This window comes from Pleurodeles waltl, chromosome 7 (assembly GCF_031143425.1).
Source record: "Pleurodeles waltl isolate 20211129_DDA chromosome 7, aPleWal1.hap1.20221129, whole genome shotgun sequence".
Taxonomy (NCBI): domain Eukaryota; kingdom Metazoa; phylum Chordata; class Amphibia; order Caudata; family Salamandridae; genus Pleurodeles; species Pleurodeles waltl.
The window spans coordinates 1,317,469,500-1,317,493,738 of record NC_090446.1 but is presented as its reverse complement, the minus strand read 5'-3'; the positions used below and the strand labels follow the sequence as shown (position 1 = coordinate 1,317,493,738).

General features: G+C 48.1%; 1 protein-coding gene across 1 annotated transcript in view; it reads right to left on the bottom strand.

The window, feature by feature from the left end:
* Nucleotides 1-5,673: 5,673 nt before the first annotated feature.
* The window catches only part of LOC138246240 (sulfotransferase 2B1-like), a 475,463-nt gene continuing 456,897 nt past the window's right edge, over nt 5,674-24,239 (bottom strand). Inside the window, exon 7 of the mRNA XM_069200645.1 lies at nt 5,674-6,069. Coding sequence (XP_069056746.1) covers nt 5,951-6,069 — 119 coding nt within the window. The 3' untranslated portion in view covers nt 5,674-5,950. The remainder of the gene's footprint in view (nt 6,070-24,239) is intronic.

Sequence of the window (24,239 nt, the reverse complement as noted above, 5' to 3'; positions counted from 1 at the left end):
TCACTTCTGAGAATAGCAGTGCACTGTTTATATAACACCCTCCTCTAACTGGCTCCTGTAAAATAAAAAAGCCTCGATAGTGTCTGTCTGACTCGTTTCTTGAAAAATATTGACCGACTTTAAAGATTTATCCTGAACACAACCTTGACAACACAAAGTACAGCAGTGTCATGTGAACTGCCTTTAGGCTTTAGATGGTTCTCAACATTGCTTAAACTTGTGACGCACAAGTTATACATGGATTAACGAAGTATCTGCCTTGACACACCTGTTACTCCTTTTTAAATAAAGATTAGAGCTTGTCACCTTCAAGTTGCACACTGATTTCTACAGAAGGGACAATAATTTAACTATTTCTGCCTCCAGTCCTAGACGCCTTTAACAAGCACCAGCCTTTCACAGTGACAATGGAAAAACATTGAACGTCTCAGCAGAGTAGTGTCTTATCATTAGCAGAGGAGAAAATAAATGAAGTGGTGTATTTTAAGAAAAATACTACACAAGTAGCTTGATCCATCACATATTCTTACAATGCTAAAGGAGTGAATCTTTTGGAGATAAAGCAGTTGCTCTCACAGTAGTCTCTCTCTTTTGCAGCCTGCTCTCTGTGGTACACTGGCAAACATGGTATGACATTGAATAATGGGCTTCTCTAAATATTATGCTGAAGGATTCAGAGTTTCTGGTTAATGCCCTCAAATAGCATGTATCACTCACCTCCCCACATCAGAAAATCACCTCAAAACCATCAGGGTGATAAGTACAGATGATTTTAAAAAGTAATTTTAAGCATTTTAAGACACACTAGTCAAGATATTATATGATGTAACAACAACTTTCTATTGATGAGAAGATCGTCACCACATTGCTCTGTGAATGTTACCAATAACTACATGCTATGTAAACAGTATTTCCGCTTCCCATAGAGCAATACATATAATCTTAAACTTAATGTAGACAAAACAGTGGTCTTACTACCTAATGCTCATTGCACTGGCTCTGTATTCCTTGATGCAGGTTTAACTTGGAATTCTTCCAAGATTAAATGCCTGGGGGTATGGTACTGCAATACGCTCAAGAATACACTAAATACTAATTCAGAATCTTATCTGCAAAGCTTGTAGATCTCACACAGAAATTATCTCCGTTATATATCTCATGGTGGGGACGCTTGGACACCATTATGATGATGCTTCTCCCTATCTTTAACGTCTTCCTAATGATGCTTCCTATTAAGATACCTAAACTTTTTTTTAGTTCAATTGCTAAAATTCTATCCAAGTTCCCGAATCTCTCTTTCGAAACTAAAACTTCCTAAAGTACAAGGTGGAGGTAATTTTCCTGACTTTTTAACTTATCACAAAGCTTTTTGAATTAAGCAAATATAACCCTATTTATCCACACTCAATGATGCACGTCAAAAGCTATGGTTCTCTTTGGAAGAGACATGTATTTCTCCCTTTCCCCATAAACACATTATATTTATGTCTAACCCCCACAATTCTGGTTGCCGAGCACTACCTCCCATTCATTCAACTTACTGAAACCTTTTTTTATTTCACATTTTACCCTCATTAATCAATTCTTTAACAGTCCTATTTGGCACAATAGTTCTCTCAGAAAACAAGGTAAAACCTTGTGTTGGAAGGCTTGTATGACTAAAGGTATTCTTCTAATTTCCCAATTATATCATAAAGACTGTCTCATCCCTTTTACTACTCTCTCTGCAATTCAGTCTCCCTATTCACATGAAATCCAAATATTTCAAAGGTCAAAGAGGCCCTCAATAAACCAGCAGCTAGAAGTTTTACATTTGTAAGAACGTCTGTTCCACCTATACTCGAAACACCTATTGAGACATTGTGGAAATCAGATCTTGGTGTTGTTTGGCCAACTCTTTTATGGGATAGAATATGGTATAAGATACATTCCGCTGCACGCACTGCAAGCCTAATGCAGACCCTATATTTGTTTTAATAGACTTTTTTACACTCCTGTATGCCTTTTCAAACTCAAACTTACACAAAATGACAAATTAGGCATTGTCCTTTTTACTATATTGTCTCATTGTTATATATGTTTTTATAAGCACTTATTTTTTTTTACTGTTTTAGTAAGCTTGGGTGGCAAATTTAGATTTAATAGACTTATTTTAATGAATGTTATAAGTACTGTATTTTATGATGATCTTTATGTATGCATGTTTACTTTTGTGGCTAACCGCCGAATAAAGTTATTTTGACTGACTACACAAAATGACAATTGTTGGTGCTGCCACACTCAGCAGGGTACTGACTTTTGGTCCTCAATACAGTTTTGCATTTCAGCAATAGCTCAGATCTCCTTGCCAATGTCATATGAATTACTGTTTTTGGGAGGCGTACACGATATCTGGAGTTCATTCAAGCCTCTTGGAAAACTGGTGGACATCTTGCTTTCTATTGCAATCTCTATTATTACTTCTAACTGGAAATCTTCAGAGAACATTAATCTCGGACAGTGGTGGAATTCTGTTTGTTACCATCATACACTTGACAGCTACAAGCTTGATTCAACAGGAACTTTCTTCAAACGTCATCAGCTATGGTTGCCATTAAGTAACTATCTCTCACGCACTAAAAAGAAAATGGATTTTTATCCTTATTTTTAAAATGTCAATATATTTCCTGTTTTTCTTCTTATATATACTTATATCATCTTACATTCGCTGTAACTATTGTCTATTACCTTTTTCTCCACATGGCTATCACTTGATTCCCTTTTCTATCCCTATAGTTCTTCTCCCTCTCCCTTTCTCTTTCTTTTTTCATTATTCAAACTTGGAGTCTATGATACTATATTGCTGTATATGTCTAATTTACTTACATGTTTAATATGCATTTATAAGTACAACATTCTTTATTCTTATATATACACAACTTCATACTCAGTTCTGGCAATGTTAAGTTAATGTTCTTGTATTTGACTCAATTAAAAACGTCTTTAAAAAAATGTACATTTTAAATATTGGCAGAGTAATTCAACTCATAATTATGAAGCCATTCAGAAACAGAAAATTCTCCTAGCTGAATTGCCAAAGCTCATTAATGTAGAACAACAAACTTACACTTAAAAAGTAGGGGGTCCTTCCTTCGCAGGCTTCTAATGAGAGGGCTGCAGGCCATGTTCCTCCTAAACAGCATTAGATGGAACTCCTGACAGATAGAGTTGCCACTTGACCGGGATTGTACTGGCACCATCAGTAAATTCAGCTCTAGGGCTGGTAATTACTACATTATGAAGTATATTACACAGTATTTCTTTGTAATGGGTCTTACAAGCAACAGTAGCACTTGTTAGCTTTCGGAAACCACAGTCTTCCATTTTTCTTGGTTAATTATCAGGGAGGTGAGTTAGAAACAGTTCAGTGAGGTGCAGAGAGGGAGATAAAGTACAGAGCGAGAGTTGAGGTTTATAGACCGTGTGGAGAGGTAGCGGTATAAAGGTACAACTAGAGAGTGTAGAGGTACGTTTGGTCATGAGAGAGATTTGGAGAGAGGTGTATTGAAACAGGTGAGGTAGACATTGCTGAAATAGAGAGTTGAGAAAGAAAGGGTGAAAACAGGTATTTAGAGATGGATAAAGGGAAAGGACGGAGCTGAATGTGTGGAGGTGAATTAAAGAGATGTTACCTGAGACAGAACAGATGGCGGTAGACAAATTCCCCCTTTGTAGTATCCAGTTTCTCAGCCATCCAGAGTTACTGGTACCATCAGTAAGTTCAGGAGGCAGAATTACCAGAATGACTATGTGCTATGACAGGGAACTCGGAATGAGGCCTACTATCCATCTTTTTCTGAAATGTACTCCCACATTTAAGCATCAGTAAGGAACATATACAGTCAGCTCCTAATTTTCAATTTTGTACATAACAGTAATTATTATTATTTTATGAACAAAACATGATGCAGAGTATGCCCGTCTGACATGGCTAGCCAGTTTCTTTTTTATGCTAGAAATCTCACAGAAACTCTTGCTGATGCCATGTGGATGCAGGAAGCAGAGGTGAAGTACTTTAACAGTGAAGCTGGCAACTTAATGGTTTGGGTTTTGCGAGCCGCTCCCTCACATTTTGTCGCAGGGGTTGGGGGGTTAAAGTTGTGTTACGCGACTGCAGGAAACTTGCATATGCAAGTTTAGAGAGTACACAAACTTTCCACTTGGTCTAACTCCTTATCGGGTCAGTTGTTAAATCTAAATATTTTTTGATGATTGATTAAAGTTTCCTTAGTGCCAACTTGTCAGCTTATTTCACAGCACCACTTGGATTAGCGTCTCATTTGCAGTCCACCCAGAGCACACAACAAGCATGCTAGGACAAGACTAGAGCACAACTCTAGCCTTGAACCCATCAGCCTGACCTAGTCATTTGATTGGTGCCCACTGCTAGGAACACTAAGCTTACTCCACAGCCATGCAGCTGTTCACATCCACCTCACCCACACAGCATGAACCTCAGCCCGGGACTGCTTTGCTTGAATTCAGGAGCAATACAGAACTGGTAAAGGCAGCAGGGAGTGCAGGTGACAAATAGCTGAGAACTCAGGCAAAAATTTAGAAAAAGGTTTAATAATTTCAATAAGTTTATTTGATTTCAGATTTCCTTGAGGTGTAACATAGATGGTGACTCTAGATGTACCGGATTGATTTTAGCCCTGTACGGAGATCTGTAAACACGACGGTACACTCCACAAAATGCTTTGAATGGTGGATTAACATCACACTACATTTAAACTCTGATGAATCCATGACCCCTATTATGAAACCCACGTTTACTCCATGTTGATAGGGAAAGTGAAGAACTGGCAGTGGAAACTGCAAACCTAATCTATGCTCTTGCTTCTGTCACTGCTTCACGTCCCTGACACTTTGAATTGCACGGGCAGTGTCATATTTTTGTTTGCATTCAATTGGAGTACATAATGGTTGACTCCTCACACAGGTATACCTAAACTAAGACAATGGGCAATGTCAGGCCTAAACACAGGCCACCTATTGCAAATGAGCATAGTTAGCCTCGAACAAACGCAGCCATTCAAGCTTCAAGCTCATACTAATACTGCCCTCCACATCAACATCCCTAAAATAAAGTAAAAAATACTGTGAACAGGAGCAGTACGAAGCAAAGAGAAGTTTACAGAAGGAAGGATGACAGCGGGAGGTTCTCCAACCTTTAACTGATGTACCTAATTCAAACTTTGCGAATGCGGGTATATATATTTTACTTCTACTATTTTCATCATACTAAAATACCATATGAATAATGCTAACAGTCTCACTGTGAACTATTGATTGTGTTTCCTCCATCAATAGTGTATTTTACTAGCTAATGTGCTTCTTTAGAGACCCTTTATAAAACATCAATATTTATTATTGTCTGGCCTTAGTGGAGAGGGGATGAAGCTCATATTATTTGTAGTGATGGAGTCTCAAACCAACAGGCTTTGATGCATCATTGGCCAGTCCTGAGCATCTCATGCAGGATTCAGAGTGCAGGGTTTGCGGGGTTTTCATGGTATACCCCACGTTCGCTCTTCTCAAACCTACTGTAAATCTGTGCTTTCCATTGTACACAAGCTGAAATTATTTTAGAAGTTTATGAGGCACAAATGTAAGGAGGAGTGAGTAGTCTAGTTTTTTGACAATAGAGCAAAGTAGTTTATTTATTTAGTTGAAAATGAAGAGCTGAATTTTTTATTCGTACCACTGCAATACATTTTCTTGTTTTGCCGACAACATTTAGGGGAACAGGGAAGACAACTAAATGGTCTGGTAATCTGAATGTCCGTGGGGGTGAGGGCTGTACAGTCACTCACATGCAAAGCAAATATTCATATAATCCGATTATAGAAACAGAAAACAACTTCTAATTGCATTTTGGGCACACTTTTCTTGTAGATTTTGACATAGCTCAATCAGTCTTATCCCATGGGAAACACCCAGCCAATCCTTTCATTTTTTCTCGATAAACGCGGTCAAAGTGTTCACTCTGTGCCACAGTGAAATGGTTCTTCCAGTCGCCTGAGATTCCTGCAGGACATAGAAAAGAAAAACACTCCAAAATCACTGTGCTTTCCGAGACATAAAAGGAAAATATAAGCCATACAAAGAGTAGAAAAACTGGCTTGCATCAATAGATAGGACAGTAACTGTGAATTACTTCCACAAGCTAGAAAATACTTCCAGTAATAGTTGACAATGTTACAGACTTGTTCAGTTTTAATAACAATTGTATATTTTTAGGTAGTGAACAGTTTGGACTCAAAAGCAAGGTTGGAGAGTCAGTTTAATAAATGTGGTTCAGAAAGGACATAATGAAGAAACATTACCCACACCTGTTTAAACTTCCAAGAACCTTCCTTTAACCGCCCCCACTTGATACCGCCACACCCCTTGAAACTGCAGAAACACAGCTGCCATTCAGCGGAGGTTTCAGTCTACTCTGGGCCCTTGCCCTAGTACAGACCTGAACTATCTCAAAGTTAATAAACTCTTCAAAACTTAACTATTCCAGTGTTTATTTGAAAGACAAAATGCCTAATGATGGATGGGGATTTCTTTCAGCCATCACAGGACTCTAAGGGCCAGATGTAGGAAACAGTTTGCACGGCGCAAACAGCGAATTTCGCTGTTTGCGACGTGCAAACTGCACTTTGCAATGCACAAAACCCCTTCCTAATTGCGAGTCGCAGTGCAATGCCAGATTGCTTTGTGACCGCGAACGCGGTTGCAAACCAATCGCAGTTAGCACCCATTTCAAATGGGTGCTAAGCCATTCGCAAAAGGGTTGTGAATGTCAATATCAACATTTTTTCAGATGAGGCAGTGGTCCTACGGGCCACTGCCTGCTCTGAAAAAATGAAACAAAAACGTTTAATTTTTCTTTTTTGTAATGCATCTCGTTTTCCTTTAAGGAAAACGGGCTGCATTACAAAAAAAAAAAACAGCTTTATTAAAAATCAGTCACAGACATGGTGGTCTGCTGTCCACAGCAGGCCACCATCCCTGTGAGGGCCGCCATTAGCAAGGGGGTCGCAAATTGCGACCCACCTCATGATTATTCATGAGGTGGGCATTTGCGAGCCCCTTAAGAATCGCAGATGGTGTCAGGGACACCATCCTACATTCCGATTTGCGACTCGCAAATTGTGAGTCGCTCTGACTCGCAATTTGCAAGTGGCAAATCGAAACCTACCTCCATGTGCTTTTTTTCAGTCTTACACACTGGCACAGCTTCAGGGGGTGTTTGGTGTGTGACACATCCCAAATATATGTATTCTTGCATTGGTAGTTGGGCCTGGGGGCCCGAAGTTGGGTCTGCTATCCCTGTGTGGATTTTTCTCTTTGTAAGCCAAGAATGAAGGACATAAAATGACTTTTGATGTCAATAGGCCAGAGAGAGAGAAGTGAGCCAGAGAGACTGAGATACCCATCTGGTAGCTGAATTTCAAAATGTGAAACCAAGTCAATACTGCTTTCCTGCTTGCCCAAATTGTTCGATCCTAGGCAAATGTTTCATTTCAGAGACCTTTTTTCTTTATTATCACACATGACCATACGTTTTAATGCTTGAGCACAAAATGTGCACAGTGCAAGCACCTCTTATATTTGATATAGAAGGTTGTAATGTTGCTCTAATATGAGAATCTAGGCCACGTTTGGGCTTTACTTGCCTCTTGGTTGTCTATAATTTCACTGTCATCGGAGGGGCAAGCCAAAAATGTTTCTAAAAATTATCATTTTCAATAAATGTCTTTGAAGTGATATAATCTCATGGATGAAGGTGAAAGGTTTCAGCATGTTGCAGAAATACAATCTCTTCAAAATTAAAAAAAAAAAGTGTATCATATTTATTATTGTTTGTTGCACAATATACATGTCAAACCATTTAATGACTTGTGCACAGACTCACAGAACCATGGCTTGGCTCTGTCTCAGCTTGCTCGATTAATTTGCCTGCACGCCCTTCTTTATTGGCGACGTGGTCTTAGTGCACAAGGCCATCAGTCTCTTGATAAAATAATTTGTACAAGTCGAGGAATAGAAACATGAAGCTCTTGCCACAAGGCTTCTTCTAGCAGAGATGAAGAAAAGTTCATGCACTGAAGATACATTTAAAATATGTGATCCCAGGACAGGGAACCAAGTCGGTTTGTTGTACTTGACCATAGTCATGAGTTACAAGGAAGAATTATCAGGCCCAAGAGGGGCAGGCTGGGGCCCAGCTTCAGCAGGGAAGTTTGGGATGTAAAACCCTTCAAATGCATTCCTGGCTCAGTAGTTGTGTCTGGGAACCTCTAAGCCGGGTCTGCTATGTCTGTGTAATTGTTTTCTCATTTCACTAAGAGATTTTGACATGCTTATATCTTGGATTGGTGTCTTAAAAAAAAAAACAATATATATATATATATATATATATATATATGTATATATATATATACTCATTGGTTCACCGAAAAAGTAGTAAATATATGCCCACAGAATTACTCCTTGAAAGGGTGCAAATTGACTACTTCTTGGAATTCACAAACATTGGTATTAGTAGACTTGGAAAACTGCACTAGTCTCAGGTTTTCAGGCATAGTCCTGGCAATCAAATACCTGATAGGTAGTATGACCAGTAGTAATCCCTTGGGATAGCATTCCCACTTATCATTTTTTGCCAACTGTTCCACTCTAAACAGAGACCCACCTAATGCAAATCAGTATGGACCCTACTACTCATGGAACCAGTCCATCCCAAACCTCAGTCATCTCACCCCCTACCTTGTAGCACACTGCTTTTTAGTTGTGAAATATGAGATTTACATCCACAAATCTCTCTGACTAAGCTAGTCTCCAGGTCTTACATCTCCACATATCCAGAAAGAGTACTTAATTTGTTAAAAAAGGGTGCTTGTGCCCAGAAAAGTTCTTAGAAGGCCTTGATCCTCTTGCACCTTTTCAGTGTCCCACTTTTATCAATGCCACCAACAAGGTACTGGGCAGGACTGTAGTTTACGCATCATGGACTCTACAATGGAAGAGGGTGAGTCTATAAGCTGGTTGCAGGGATTCTCTGAAATAGGACAGATCGAGGGAGCAATTGTGAGTAGCACTGTGGCAGGGTATAAAGGACTCCCTCAATTAGTCAGGAGATATGCTTTTGACATTGGTAGCAGGTACTCTTAATTGGGAAAGAGGTAATGAGGCATTTGAACATTTGCAGGAATCTATGCATTTGCCTTAAAGATAGTCAGAACAAGGAGGGGTGGCAGGCACTTTATGAATAAGTGGAAACAGATACTCTGTAAATTGAGCCAGGCAGGGGGCATGGAGTCTGCAAGTACACAGCTCATCACCTAGCACATAACCCCCCCCCCCCCACCATCAGCATTTTTACTACCTCATCATCTGAGAACATTAAAACAATAAGTAACCAGACAAAGTACTCTACTTCAAATCTGCAAAACACTGCAACAGCACACCCAAGTTATTTCACTATCCACTGAACCTCACTTCAGTGACCAGACTGTGACGGCAGTCAGTGGGGCTGGCAGCAAGGCACCAGCAATGCTGCACACTGACATGGGTAGTACACTCACCCCCTGCCAGCAGAAGAAGCTGCAAAACTTTCACAACGAGGTGATAATAAACTATGTTTATTATCCCGTCGATAATAAACTATGTTTATTATCCCCCTCGTGAAAGGGGCGGGGCATCTGGGGTGAGGAGCTGTGAGGGGTAGTGGTCAACACTCCCATCACTGCGCATGTATGTTTGGCCTGCGGGATCGAGGCGGCCAAACACACATGAGCGGTAGGCTCTCTCCAACCCGGCAACTGAGTTGCCGGGCTGGAGAGAGCCTGCACAGGCTCCCAGTCTGCCAGGGAACGCCCATCCAGGGCGCCCCCAGCCAATCCTGATGCTACTTTGAGCAGCGTCAGGATTGCCGTAGGGAAGGCTGGGAGTCTGTGCCTGCGTGCAGCCAGCAGGGAAGAGGAGCAGGACCACGCAGAAAAGGTTTTTCTTTTAAATTATTACATTTTAGGTCATCGTCCACTCCCCACCCCCTCCTCGCATGCCACACCCCCGCTCATTTTGAATGAAGGAAGCTGTGACTGAAATTACCTAGGCCCAGGGGTGGACAATCAAACAAGTGTCTGGTGTGCACATGGCCAGCACCACCAGTTAAGAGTTCAGGGTTAGTACGACACTCCAGGGCCACACCCCTCGCCCTGTCTGACAGTGTCTCTCTTTGAACAAGCATGCCAGTATACAGAGAGGAAGGATGCACTGTCAACATCAAAAGAACAGAGACCAACCAAAATTTGAGGTCTTCACAATGGGTCACTGTAGGAAGTTGCCTCTGTATGTGCTATTTCAAAGTAAGAAGTAGCATGCACAGAGTCCAAGGGTTCCCCTTAGAGGTAAGATAGTGGCAAAAATAGATAATACTAATGCTCTATTTGTGGTAGTGTGGTCGAGCAGTAGGCTTATCAGAGGGTAGTGTTAAGCATTTTTTGTTCATACACTCAGGCAATACACTCAAAGACTTACTCCAGGCCAATAGGTTTTTATATAGAAAAATATATTTTCTTAGTTTATTTTAAGAACCACAGGTTCAAGATTTACAAGTAATACTTCAAATGAAAGGTATTTCACTCAAGTATTCTAGGAACTTTGAATAATCACAATAGCATGTACAGTTTTAGCAAAAATGGCAATAAGCTATTTTAAAAGTGGACACTACAAAAATCAACAGTTCCTGTGGGAGGTAAGTAATTGTTAAGTTCACAGGGAAGTAAAACACTTACAGGGTTCAAAGTTGAGTCCAAGGTAGCCCACCATTGGGGGTTCACAGCAACCCCAAAGTTACCACACCAGCAGCTCAGGGCCGGTCAGGTGCAGAGTTCAAAGTGGTGCCCAAAACACATAGGCTTCAATGGAAACAGGGGTTCCCCGGTTTCAGTCTGCCAGCAGGTAAGTACCCGTGTCCTCGGAGGGCAGACCAGGGGGTTTTTGTAAAGCACTGGGGGGGACACAAGCAGGCACAGAAAGTACACCCTCAGCGGCACAGGGGCGGCCGGGTGCAGAGTGCAAACAGGCGTCGGGTTTAGTATTGAAAGCAATGGGGAGACCCGGGGGTCTCTTCAACGTTGCAGGCGGGCACAGGGGGGGGGCTCCTCGGGGTAGCCACCACCTGGGCTAGGCAGAGGGTGGCCTGGGGGTTGCTCCTGCACTGGAGTTCGGTTCCTTCAGGTCCTGGGGGCTGCGGATGCAGTGTTGGTTCCAGGCGTCGGGTCCCTTGTTACAGGCAGTCGCGGTCAGGGGGAGCCTCTGGATTTCCTCTGCAGGTGTCGGTGTGGGGGCTCAGGGGGGTCGTCTCTGGTTACTCAGGGGCTCGCAGTTGCCGGGGAGTCCTCCCTGAGGTGTTGGTTTTCTGCAGGTCGAGCCGGGGGCTTCGGTGCAGAGTGGAAAGTCTCACGCTTCCGGCGGGAAACGTGAAGTCTTTAAAGTTGCTTCTTTATTGCAGAAAGTTGCAGTTTGTTGAACAGGGCCGCTGTTCTCGGGAGCTTCTTGGTCCTCTAGATGCTTGGCAGTCCTCTGAGGGTTCTGAGGTTGCTGGTCCCTGTTGGATGCGTCGCTGTTGCAGTTTTCGTCGAAGTAGGGAGACAGGCCGGTGGGGCTGGGGCCAAATCAGTTGTCGTCTCCGTCTTCACTGCAGGGCTTCAGGTCAGCAGTCCTTCTTCTTCTTTAGGTTGCAGGAATCTAGTTTCCTAGGTTCTGGAGCGCCCCTAAATACTCAATTTAGGGGGGTGTTTAGGTCTGGGAGGGCAGTAGCCAATGGCCACTGTCCTTGAGGGTGGCTACACCCTCCTTGTGCCTCCTCCCTGTGGGGAGGGGGGCACATCCCTAATCCTATTGGGGGAATCCTCCAAAACCAAGATGGAGGATTTCTAAAGGCAGGGGTCACCTCAGCTCAGGGCACCTTAGGGGCTGTCCTGAATGGTGGGTGACTCCTCCTTGTTTTTCTCATTATCTCCTCCAAAAGTGGGGGCTGTGTCCAGAGGGGCGGGCATCTCCACTAGCTGGAGTGCCCTGGGGCATTGTAACACAAAGCCTGAGCCTTTGAGGCTCACTGCTAGGTGTTACAGTTCCTGCAGGGGGGAGGTGTGGAGCAGTTTCTGGCCTCAGAGGGCACAAAGGCCCTCACCACTTGGGGTCAGAAACTCGTCTCTCAGCAGCAGGCTGGTACAGACCAGTCAGTCCTGCACTGAACAATTGGGTAAAATACAGGGGGCATCTCTAAGATGCCCTCTCTGTGCATTTTTTAATAAATCCACCACTGGCATCAGTGTGGGTTTATTATTCTGAGAAGTTTGATACCAAACTTCCCAGTATTCAGTGTAGCCATTATGGAGCTGTGGAGTTTGTTTTTGACAAACTCCCAGACCATATACTTAATATGGCCACACTGTACTTACAATGTCTAAGAATGGACTTAGACACTGTAGGGGCATATTGCTCATGCAGCTATGCCCTCACCTGTGGTATAGTGCACCCTTCCTTAGGGCTGTAAGGCCTGCTAGAGGGGTGACTTACCTATGCCACAGGCAGCATTTTGTGTGCATGGCATCCTGAGGGGGATGCCATGTCGACTTTGCCTTTTTCTCCCCACCAACACACACAGGCCCTCATTCTGACCCTGGCGGTCGGTGATAAAGCGGCGGCCAACCCGCCAACAGGCCGGCGGTCCAAAATATGCAATTCTGACCCTGGCGGGAACCGCCAACACAGCCCGCCGCATTAACACTCCGCCCGCCACGGCGGAACAAACAAACAGCGCGGCGGTCCGCGCCAACAGCCAGGCGGCAGACAATGTACCGCCCACCCTATCACGACCCACCAATCCGCCACCTTTTCCGGGGCGGGAGCACCGCCGATAAAAATACGGCGGAAACAGACTACGAACGGGAAAACGCTCACCTCCACATACTCCACGCGAGATTCCGGCAGTATGGAACCCGAGTTGCAGGTCATCCCCGCACTCCTATACCTGCTCCTGTACCAGGAGCACGCCCGGCGGCGCGGAAGACATCAGTGAGTACTGCACCTACGACACAGGGGAGGGAAAAGATTACCGGCACACACCCACCCACCCACACCCACTACAACACACACATCAATGCATTCCCACAGATCACTGTCACAACCCACAAACCCCCCCCTTCCGAAATAATGCAAAGACCAAAAGAAGAGATCTCAAACGGGCAGATATATTGTAAAATGGACAGCAGTAATCCAAATAAATAAATAAACTATGTACAAAATATATACAGCTACTAAATGTAGTCCAACCACTGTCCGTGGACCACAGGGGTCCTGAGCAAAGGGGCAAGGCCCAGTCCCACGACAAGAACTCCACGGAGAGAACACTGCAGGGGCATCAGAAAGAAAAAAGGACAGGCACCTCAGGGGGAAGGGAAGGGGGGGCACCTCAGCCACTTGAGTACACGACGCCAGATCCACGAGGGGACTCCATGACCACTGGCCCATCCTGGGGAGAGCAAAGCCACAGTCCAAACAGTCCATACAGTGGGTGGCCTGCCCACTGGGCCATCCTGGGGAGAGCAAAGCCACAGTCCAAACAGTCCATACAGGTGGTGGCCTGCCCACTGGGCCATCCTGGGGAGAGCAAAGCCACAGTCCAAACAGTCCATACAGTGGGTGGCCTGCCCACTGGGCCATCCTGGGGAGAGCAAAGCCACAGTCCAAACAGTCCATACAGTGGGTGGCCTGCCCACTGGGCCATCCTGGGGAGAGCAAAGCCACAGTCCAAACAGTCCATAACAGACTCCACTGCCACTGGAGGAGGCATGTTGGCCAGAGGACATCCTGCAGCCCTGCCCGAGACAGATCCTGCCCTGCCACGTCTGCCAAAGGGCCAGCGGTTCCTGCCTGGAAGGGCCCAGTTCAGCGGTTCTTGCCTTGAAGGGCCCAGTCAGCGGTTCTTGAGACGGCGGTCCCCAGCGGAGCGGTGCTGGAGACGGCGGGGCCCAGTTCAGCAGTTCTTGCCTTGAAGGGCCCAGTTCAGCGGTTCTTGCCTTGAAGGGCCCAGTTCAGCGGTTCTTGAGACGGCGGTCCCCAGCGGAGCGGTGCTGGAGACGGCGGGGCCCAGTTCAGCGGTTCTTGCCTTGATGCGCCCAGTTCAGCGGTTATTGAGACGGCGGTCCCCAGCGGAGCGGTGCTGGAGACGGCGGGGCCCAGTTCAGCGGTTCTTGCCTTGAAGGGCCCAGTTCAGCGGTTCTTGCCTTGAAGGGCCCAGTTCAGCGGTTCTTGCCTTGAAGGGCCCAGTTCAGCGGTTCTTGAGACGGCGGTCCCCAGCGGAGCGGTGCTGGAGACGGCGGCCATTCTATGGCCAACTGCTCATTGCCTGGTGGTGCCCTCCTGGGCAGCGGGGATGGTGCTCCTTCAATGCCCACCTGGGCTGTGGGTGGTGGGGCCCTCCTGGCCAGCTGGGCTGGGTCCTCCCTGGGCAGCGGCTATGGGGGTGGTGGGCTCTCCCGGGGCAGCTGTGCCGGTTCCTCCCGGGGCAGCGGCTATGGGGGTTGCGGGCTCCTCCTGGGCAGCTGTGACGGGTCCTCCATGGGCAGCAGGCCTGCTGCCTGACTTCTCCGCCTTGCTGCCCTTGCCCTCCTTAGTCGGGAGTCTGTGGCCCTTTCCTCCCTTTGGAGCTGTGGCTGTTGACGGTGGCTGGCTAGTGTCCTGGGGGGATATCGAATCCGGGCTCCGGCGGCGGCCCTTCCGCCTTCTGCTCCTCTTCCCAGGGGGTGGGCTGGCTGTCCCCTTGCTGCTGGGCGAAGATCCAGACCTGCGGGCTGGTGGGCTCCAATACCCCTGCACCCTTGTCAAGGGGGCTGCAGGGCTGGTGGTGGCTGAGGTGCTCTTTTTACCCCGACGAGAAGGAGGGGGGGGGCTCAGGGTCAGGAAAGAAGGTAGCAGTAGAAAGATAGATTTTCTTGGGACAATGGAGAGTGGTAGGTACAGTGGGTATGGGAGTGGAGGGAGAGGATGTGGTTGTAGGCGAGACAAGTTTGCTGTCTTTGGGTGCAGGTGCAGGAGCGGGAGGCTGTCGTGAGGTGGATGGCTGTTGGGTGGGTGGGTGTCTGCGTTTGTGTGGTGTGGAAGAGGGGGTGACAGACACAGTGGGAGAGGACACAGGGGACGTGTAAATGGCAGTGGGGGTGGTGACTGCACGTGTGCGGACTGTAGTGGAGGGTATGCTGGTGATGGAAACACTGGCTGATGGTGAGGTGAATGAAGGTGTGAGTGTAGATGTCACAGGGAGGGAGGAGGGAGACGAGGAGGTGGGGGGTCACAGAGGTGGTAGTGACTGTTGGCATGTCTGCATCGGAATGTTGCTTGTGTGAATGTCTGCGTGATCTGTGGTGCTTATGTTTGGATGAGCTGCTCTTGGGTGTTGAGGTGTGTGCAGGCTGGTCTGATGGTGTGGGTGGGACAGGCAGAGGAACAGGAGACTGGGAGGAGGGAGTTAGTAGAGGGAGGCAGGAGACAGGGACAATGGCTGCCGTCAGTGCTGAGGCCAGAGCCTGGAACGATCGCTGATGGGCAGCCTGACCCGAATGAATGCCCTCCAGGTACGCATTGCTGCGATGAACCTCCCTCTCCACCCCCTGGATGGCATTCAAAAGGGTAGTCTGCCCAACAATGAGCGTTCGGAGGAGGTCAATGACCTCCTCACTGAGGGCAGCGGGGGTAACAGGGGCAGGGCCTGAGGTGCCTGGGGCGAAGGAGATGCCCGGCTTCCTTGCAGAGCGGGCACGGGGCGAACGCTGAGGGGCTGCTGGGAGGGCGGAGATGGTGCGCTGGGTGGCGGCTGTACCTGTAATGGCGGGGGGCACGGATGGTGCCACCCCCGCAAGGGAGCTCCCTTCCGAGGACGTGTCCGTGTCGCTGCAGGGTCCAGTCGTCCCCGTTGTGGAGCTCCCCTCGCCCTCCGTCTCACTGGTCCAGTCAGACTCTGTGGCATGGCCCTCCTGGGCCATGTGAGATGCAGCTCCCTCCTGCCCCGATGCCACTTCTCCTCCGCCTGATGATGCTGATGCACACAAGCACAGAAAGACAAACAAAAAGGGGGGGGGAGAGAGAAATAAAGAGATTTTGAGTACATGGATCACCGGTACAGTTAGCGGACATGACAGACACAGATGCCCCCTGCACTAAGTTGCGCACTTGGGGTCCCCTACGCATTCCGTGGAACATGCCCTACACGCCTAGAGTTGACAACTGCACCCATGGATGACACGGCCCAGGGATGGCTGTACTGACACACTACTGAGGGTGGTGGCTGGGGACACAGGGGCTTACGGGGGTGCCCAGCCTACAGATATCGCCCTGGCCTAGGGGGACCCACAGCCCTCCTCCCCCACCCAGACACCTCCACTGCGTGACAACAGAGTAGATAATGCTTGTACTCACCCCCTTGTGTCTGCTGTGCTGCCCTCATGCGCCCATTCAAATCAGGGTAGGCCACCGCCAGGATCCGGAACATCAGGGGGGTCAGTTGACGGCAGGCACCCCGCCTACGTTGGGAGGCCATCCCCAGCAGAGACTCGGCGGTCTTCTTGGTCCCGCGGCGGATGTCCTCCCACCTCTTGCGGCAGTGGGTGCCCCGTCGATGGTGGACCCCCAGGGTCCGGACTTCCTTGGCGATGGCACGCCAAATCCCGATCTTCTCATGGGCGCGGACCTATGTGACACGTACAGGGAGGGAGAAATACCACGTTCAAGTTTGTCTGCATTTTCGTTGCCAGTGGCCCAACGCCCCCATCCCCGCCAGGCCCCCCGCCAGGCCCCCCGCCAGGCCCAACATGCCCCCCATCCCCGCCAGGCCCCCCGCCAGGCCCCCCGCCAGGCCCAACATGCCCCCCATCCCCGCCAGGCCCCCCGCCAGCCCCAACATGCCCCCCATCCCCGCCAGGCCCCCCGCCAGGCCCCCAAGCCAGCCAGTGGCCCCAAATCCATATTGAATTAAACTCACTTGTTGGTCTGGAGGACCGTAGAGTAGCGCATACTGGGGGAGGACCCCATCCACAAGTTTCTCCAACTCCTCTCCAGTGAAGGCAGGGGCCCTTTCCCAAGTCGCAGCAGCCATTGTCCCTTCCAGACCGAGGTCACAGCAACACTTGCAGTATAGGTCCTCTCCTGTGAAAGTTCAAGTCGCAAGTGGATAAGTAGATAGAAAATGGCGGTCACGTCCGCGGCGGTGCGTACCGCGGCGGTGCGTACCGCCACCGCCGGCGCCCTTCGCCATTGGCTCCTGAAACCCATAGGCTTCAATGTTAACCAATGCGGCTTCGCGCCGCGGTCTTCGACCGCCGACCGCCGACCGCCGCGGTGTGCCACGCCAGCGCATTGACCTCACATCCCATTGTCACACTTCACAGGTCAGGCAGCCGCCATTTTGAGGGTCCACATGGCTCAATTTCAACTGCGTCACACAGGCCTAGGCCTTGCATAGCCACTCAGACACGCCATTCACTGCATAGAGAATCGTTTACTGTGCAAGCTGTGAGTACGTACCTGTGGGTTGCTTGACTCTGTGCTCCATGTTGTCCTTCCTAGGCACCGTCCGCTGGGTTTGGCGAGGAGACGGATGAATCCTCGCGTGTACCGACCGCTGGTGGACCTGTCGACATTGGAAGAACGCCACATTACCCTGACCTACCGGCTTGACCGTGCCACTATACATGAACTGTGTGCCCAGCTGGAGCCCGACCTGATGTCCCCCATCCGCCAACCCACAGGGATTCCCCCTCTGGTGCAGGTCCTGTCAGTACTCCATTTCTTGGCAAGTGGGTCATTTCAGACAACAGTGGGAATTGCTTCTGGGATGTCTCAGCCCATGTTTTCGAAGGTGTTATCCAGAGTGTTGTCTGCCCTGATGAAATACGTGAGGAGCTACATCATTTTCCCTGAGGTGGGCGAATTGGCTACAGTGAAGGGTGATTTCTACGCCCTTGGACATATTCCCAACGTCATTGGTGCCATTGATGGGACCCATGTGGCTTTGGTTCCCCCAAGAGACAGGGAGCAGGTGTACAGGAACAGAAAAAGTTACCATTCCATGAACATCCAGGTGGTGTGTTTGGCTGACCAGTACATCTCGCATGTAAATGCCAAATTCCCAGGGTCAGTGCATGACGCCTACATCCTGAGGAATAGCAGCATCCCTTACGTGATGGAACAGCTAGAGAGACACCGTGTATGGCTATTGGGGGACTCTGGGTACCCCAACCTGTCGTGGCTACTGACCCCAGTAAGGAATCCCCGGACCAGGGCAGAGGAACGGTACAATGAGGCCCATGGGCGTACTAGGAGGGTGATCGAACGCACCTTTGGCCTCCTAAAGGCCAGGTTTAGGTGCCTGCATATGACAGGTGGATCCCTAATGTACTCACCTAAGAAGGTGTGTCATATCATTGTGGCCTGCTGCATGCTTCACAACCTGGCTTTGCGCCGCCAGGTGCCTTTCCTGCAGGAGGATGGTCGAGACGGTGGTGTTGTGGCAGCTGTGGAACCTGTGGAGAGTGACGAGGAGGAAGACGACGGGGCTGAAACAGACAACAGGGACAGAATCATTGAACAGTACTTCCAATAGGACACAGGTAACAATTCAAACATAATTTAGTAAATGTGAACTACTCTCCTGCATCTCTGCTGCCTGTCTATTTGCCCCAGTGTATGATGACTGAGTTGTGGCTTTTCCCTCCCTATTTCAGATCTGGGGTCCCCACTACGAGTCCTGTGCTTCGTTTCCCCATGGACTACAGCTTTGTGGCAGCTGTTTGTTGACTTCACTATGTACAAGGACATATTTGCACTGTCATGTCAATTACAATATTTTTAAATCACAGCCAGACTCCAGATAGTTTTGTGCAAAATAGGTGTTTATTTCAGTGCTCAAAATGGGATGGGTGGTTTCAAGTGGGTGGGGGCTATGGTGAAGGAATGTCCATGGCAGAGTCCAGAGTAACAGTCACACAGGTGCATTGTCCAGAGGCCTGTGGAGAGATGGAGCATGGGCAGTTCAAGGATGGACAGGGTGACAATGTGGGACAGTGGGATGACATCAGGTGGTATCCTTTGCTGGCGGGGGTCTTGACATCCTACTCTGTCTTCTTGCGAGATCTCAGGGCCCTCTTGCGGGGTGGTTCTTCTCCTGCAGGAGGTGGGGGTCTGGTGGGCTGCTGTTGTGCGGGGGCCTCCTGTCCACTAGCGCCGGCGGAGGTGGTTGGCTGTTCTTGGTCCAGGCTAGTGGCAGGGGCCCTTTGTTGTTGTTGAGTGTCCGTCCTGGTGTTGATGAGGTCCTGCAGCAGCCCTACCATGGTAACCAGGGTGGAGGTGAGGACTCTGATGTCCTCCCTGTACCCCCGATAGTGTTCCTCCTGCAGTACCTGGATCTCCTGGAACCGGGCCAGTACCGTCGCCATCGTCTCCTGGGAGCGGTTGTATGCTCCCATGATGGTGGTGAGGGCCTCGTGGAGAGTGGGTTCCCTGGGCCCGTCCCCCCCCTGTCGCACAGCTGCCCTCCGAGTTGCCCTGTTTCCCTGGGCCTCTGCCCCCTGGCCGGTGTGCCCACTACCACTGCCCCCAGGTCCCTGTTGTTGTTGGGGTGGTGGGTTATCCTGGGTGCCCTGTAGTGGTAGACACACCGCAGATTGACGCGCCCTGGAGACAGAGGCATGGGCCCGCTGGGTGGGAGCTGTGCTGGTGTTCCCAGAGGGGTTTGGGTCTGTAGTGGCCTGTGCCTGTGTGAGGGGAACCGACTGTCCAGAGGTCCCCGATGGTCCGGGCTGGTCATCGGTGTCCAGGTCGACAGAGCTGCTGTCATCGCTGACGGCCTCTTGGGTGGGGGGTGTGGAGAATTCTGGGCCCTCCGTGGCGGTGTGTTGACGGTCGGGTCCTGCAGGGGTATAGAGGTATGGTTATAGTTTCAATGTGTGGCATATGGGTGTATCTGTGGGTTCCCGTGTCCCCAAGTGCTGGCATTCGTGTGTGGGGGCTTTGGTGAGGGTGGCTTGTGGGGGGGATGTGTATATGCATTGGGCATGCTTTGGTGATGGGTGTCCATGCTTAGTGGACGCATGCAGGCCTAGGTTTTGGGATGTGTGGGTTGTGATGGTGAGACATTGGCAGGGAATAGGTGTGCTGGGGGTGGGGGTGAGGATGGTGGTGGGGGTGAGGATGGTGGTGGGGGTGAGGGTGGGGGTGAGGATGGGGGTGGGGGTGAGGGTGGGGTTCGAGGATGGGGGTGAGGGTTGGGGTATGATTTGGCATGCAGGTGGGGGGGAAGCAGTAGTGAAGCTTCAACTTACCAGTATCCATTCCTCCGCCGACTCCTGCGAGGCCGTCAGGATGCAGGATGTTCAAGACTTCCTCCTCCCATGTTGTAAATTGTGGGGGTTGAGGTGGGGGTCCTCCGCCAGTCTTCTGCACGGCGATGTTGTGCCTGGATACCATGGAATGCACCTTCCCCCGTAGGTCGTTCCATCGCTTCCTGATGTCTTCCCGATTTCTGGGGTGCTGTCCCACAGCGTTGACCCTGTCGACAATCCTCTGCCATAGCTCCGTCCTCCGGGCAATGCTGGTGTATTGGACCTGTGTGCCGAAGAGCTGGGGCTCTACCCGAACGATTTCCTCCACCATGACCCTGAGTTCTTCGTCTGAGAAGCGGGGGTGTCTTTGGGGTGCCATGGAGTGGTGTGTATGATGTGTGGGGTGGAGTATGTGTAGTTAAGTGTGTTGAGTGTGGTGGTGTGTGTTGTTTTGTGTGTGGGTATTGTGTGGGTGATGGTGTAGTGTGCCTCTGTGTGATGGTATTCTGTGATCGCTGATGTGTCTCTCAGTGCTTCTTTCTGAATTTTTGGTCGTAGGGGTTTGTGGGTGATGTGGGTGTGTGTTTGATTTTGTATTGTGTGTGTGGGAGTGGTGTGTGTATGTGTATCAGGTGTGTGGAATTCAAATCGGCCAATGTGGCTGAGTTTTGTTCGTTTGTGTGTATTCTGACCGCGGCGGTGTGTACCGCCAATGGAAAACCGCGTTTGAAAGACCGCCGCGTGGATTCGTGGGTCGTAATGGCATGGGCGTATTTCTGTTGGCGTGACGGTGGAGGTTTGGTCACCTCCACTTTTCCGCCGACCGCTGGTCTGGCGGTCTGTTGTGGCTGTCGGATTTTCGGAGGTTTGGCTGCTGCGGGTCAGAATGACCGTGGCGGGTTACTGCGACCGCGGCGGAATTATGGAGGATTTCTGACCGGCGGTAGGCGCCTTTTACCGCCGAGGTCAGAATGACCACCACAATCTGCAATGGCAGTGTGCATGTGTTAGGTGAGGGGTCCTTTAGGGTGGCCTTCCCTGGTCACAGGGCCCTTGGTACCACTGGTACCTTTTACAAGGGACTTATCTGTGTGCCAGGGGTGTGCCAATTGTGGAAACAATGGTACATTTTAGGTGAAAGAACACTGGTGCTGGAGCCTGGTTAGCAGGGTCCCAGCACACTTCTCAGTCAAGTCAGCATCAGGTAAAAATTGGGGGGTAATTGCAACAGGGAGTCATTTCCTTACAGTCACAACAATATTTACAATATCAATTGTGTTTTATCAGCGTTAGGTGATTATTGAAAGTTCACATATGAGTTGGTGTTTGTTGGCTTTTGGTACCAGCGCCTAATTCTCCCACTGGCACATCCAACAGTCTCCCTCATGGTGGCGCTGTTGGCTTAATTTTGAGGTGAGCACGACAGAGTGGAGCGAAAGAAAAATATAGCTGCAAAGAAAGAAAGAAAGAAAAAAAGGTAAAAACTAGAGGAAAACAAAGAAGGGTGGCAGGAAGGAAAAAAGGAACAATGAAATTATCAAAGGTAAATAGGAGGGAAAGAAAGAAGGAAATCAGAAAAACTAAATTAATATATTCAAAAAGAAATCTGAAAATTAGGAATGAGAGAGAAGAAAAAAAGAAGTAAGTGCAATGAAAGGAAGGAAAGAAAAAGAGAAAGGAAGAATTAACTAAGGAAATGCATAATGAAAAGAAGGGGAGAAGGAAGGCCAGGAAGATGACAAGGAATAACAAGAATGAATGAGGAAAGAAGAAAAAAGCAAAGAGGGAGAAAAGCAAAGGAAATGAAATGAAGAAAGGCAAAAAGATAGCAAGAAGGTGAGGTGGAAGGAAAGAATAATGGACGGATGGAAAGCAAGATGGAAAGAAGGAATTAAAAGTCATTAGAAAGAAGAAAGAATGCTATAAGGTAGAAAAGTAAGAATGATTTAAGGAAGGGAAGAAAGGTAAAGAGAAAAAGGTATAAATGAACGTCTGAGAGAAGCAGAAAAGGAAAAAAGAATGAAGAATAAAAGGAAAGAAAGGCAACAGAAGGAAGGATAACATAATTGTACGAAGGCAGAGAAGAAAGAAGTTAAGACCTGTAAACATGCAGCTGTTTGGCCAAATTCCTTTAAAATTGTGCTTTAAAACATAATTTTGCACTATTTTCTCCGCAAGGTGAAACAGTTCTCACAGGCCTGCACAGAAATGGTCGGGCTCCCTTGGTTGTGTCGGTAATGCATTAGCAGCGCTGCCAGGGACAATGGGTGGTGCAAGCTGCAGTTGCCTCCTGAGAAGGAACTTGGGGCCAGATGTAGGAAACTGTTTGCGACTCGCAAACGGCAAAATTTGCCATTTGCGAGTCGCAAAACGCAGTTTCCTATGCAGAAATGCATTTTGCGAGTCGGAACCGACTCGCAAAATGCATTTCCGACTCGCAAATAGGAAGGGGTGTTCCCTTCCTATTTGTGAGTCGCAGTGGGATGCAATACCATTTGCGTACGCGGTCGCAAATGGCATCGCAGTTACCATCCACTTTAAGTGGATGGTAACCCACTCGCAAATTGGAAGGGGTCCCCATGGGACCCCTTCCAGTTTGTGACTGGACCCAAAAATATTTTTTCAGGGCAGGGAGTGGTCCAAGGGACCACTCCCTGCCCTGAAAAAATACCGAAACAAAAGGTTTCGTTTTTTTTTAAGTGCAGCTCGTTTTCATGTAAGGAAAACGGGCTACACTTAAAAAAAAAAAAACTGCTTTATTTAAAAGCAGGTCACGAACATGGAGGTCTGCTGACGTCAGCAGGCCTCCATGTTAGCGAGTGCCCATACTCGCTATGGGGCCGCAATTTGCGACCCACCTCATGAATATTCATGAGGTGGGTCATTGCGACCCCATAGCGAGTCGCAGTTGGTGTCTGAGACACCGTACTGCATAGCAATTTGCGACTTGCAAATTGCGAGTTGCAGGGACTCGCAATTTGCAAGTCGCAAATTGCCGATTTGCTACATCTGGCCCCTAGCACTTACTTTTCTACAAATTTAGCACTACATATGAACTTGGGCGGGGCACCATAAATAGTCATTTCAAAGAGCCAATCTGCAGGAATTTTGAATGGTACTGCTGCCTGTGGGAGACGTAAGTGCAAGTGGGATCCATCAGTACCCACTGGCAAACATTAAGCACTGTACAAAACACAGGACTGGATATCAGAAAGGCCATGCAGAAATATTGTCTGACACAAATAAAATAATTTGTCCTGAATATAATTCACAAAAATATAGTCCCACTCGCTATAGGTTTCCTATAAATAACTTCAATGGAGTAATCCATTTATGTCAGATAATATTTTAGTTACATTATTAGGCTACTTTACTCATAGAAGTAACAATGTGGTAACATGGGCGCATTGCGAAAAGTGCAACAATATATACATGAGGGGTGTACTTCAATTTAACATTAAAGTGCCTGATCTCTTTCAAGGGAGGACAATTGAGCAGCAGCAGTTAGGATAATTGATATAAAAGTAGTTTTTTTTCCAATTACCAAAGGCGTGAGGGAAAGTAAACCAATTTACGTAAATATATAGGTACATTAATACATCATTTGCCAAAAAAATAATATTTACTCTCTTTGGAATAATATGATATGTTTTTCGATTGAAAACAGAGTTGTTCTTACCATAATTACAAAGCATCATCTTCCACAACTTCGTATTCACATACAGGTTTGAGACATGTCTTTGTGATCTTGTACCACTAGCTTGCATAAGGCAGGGGATTTCTGGTTTCTCACTAAGATTAATATTGCCTATTCCAATT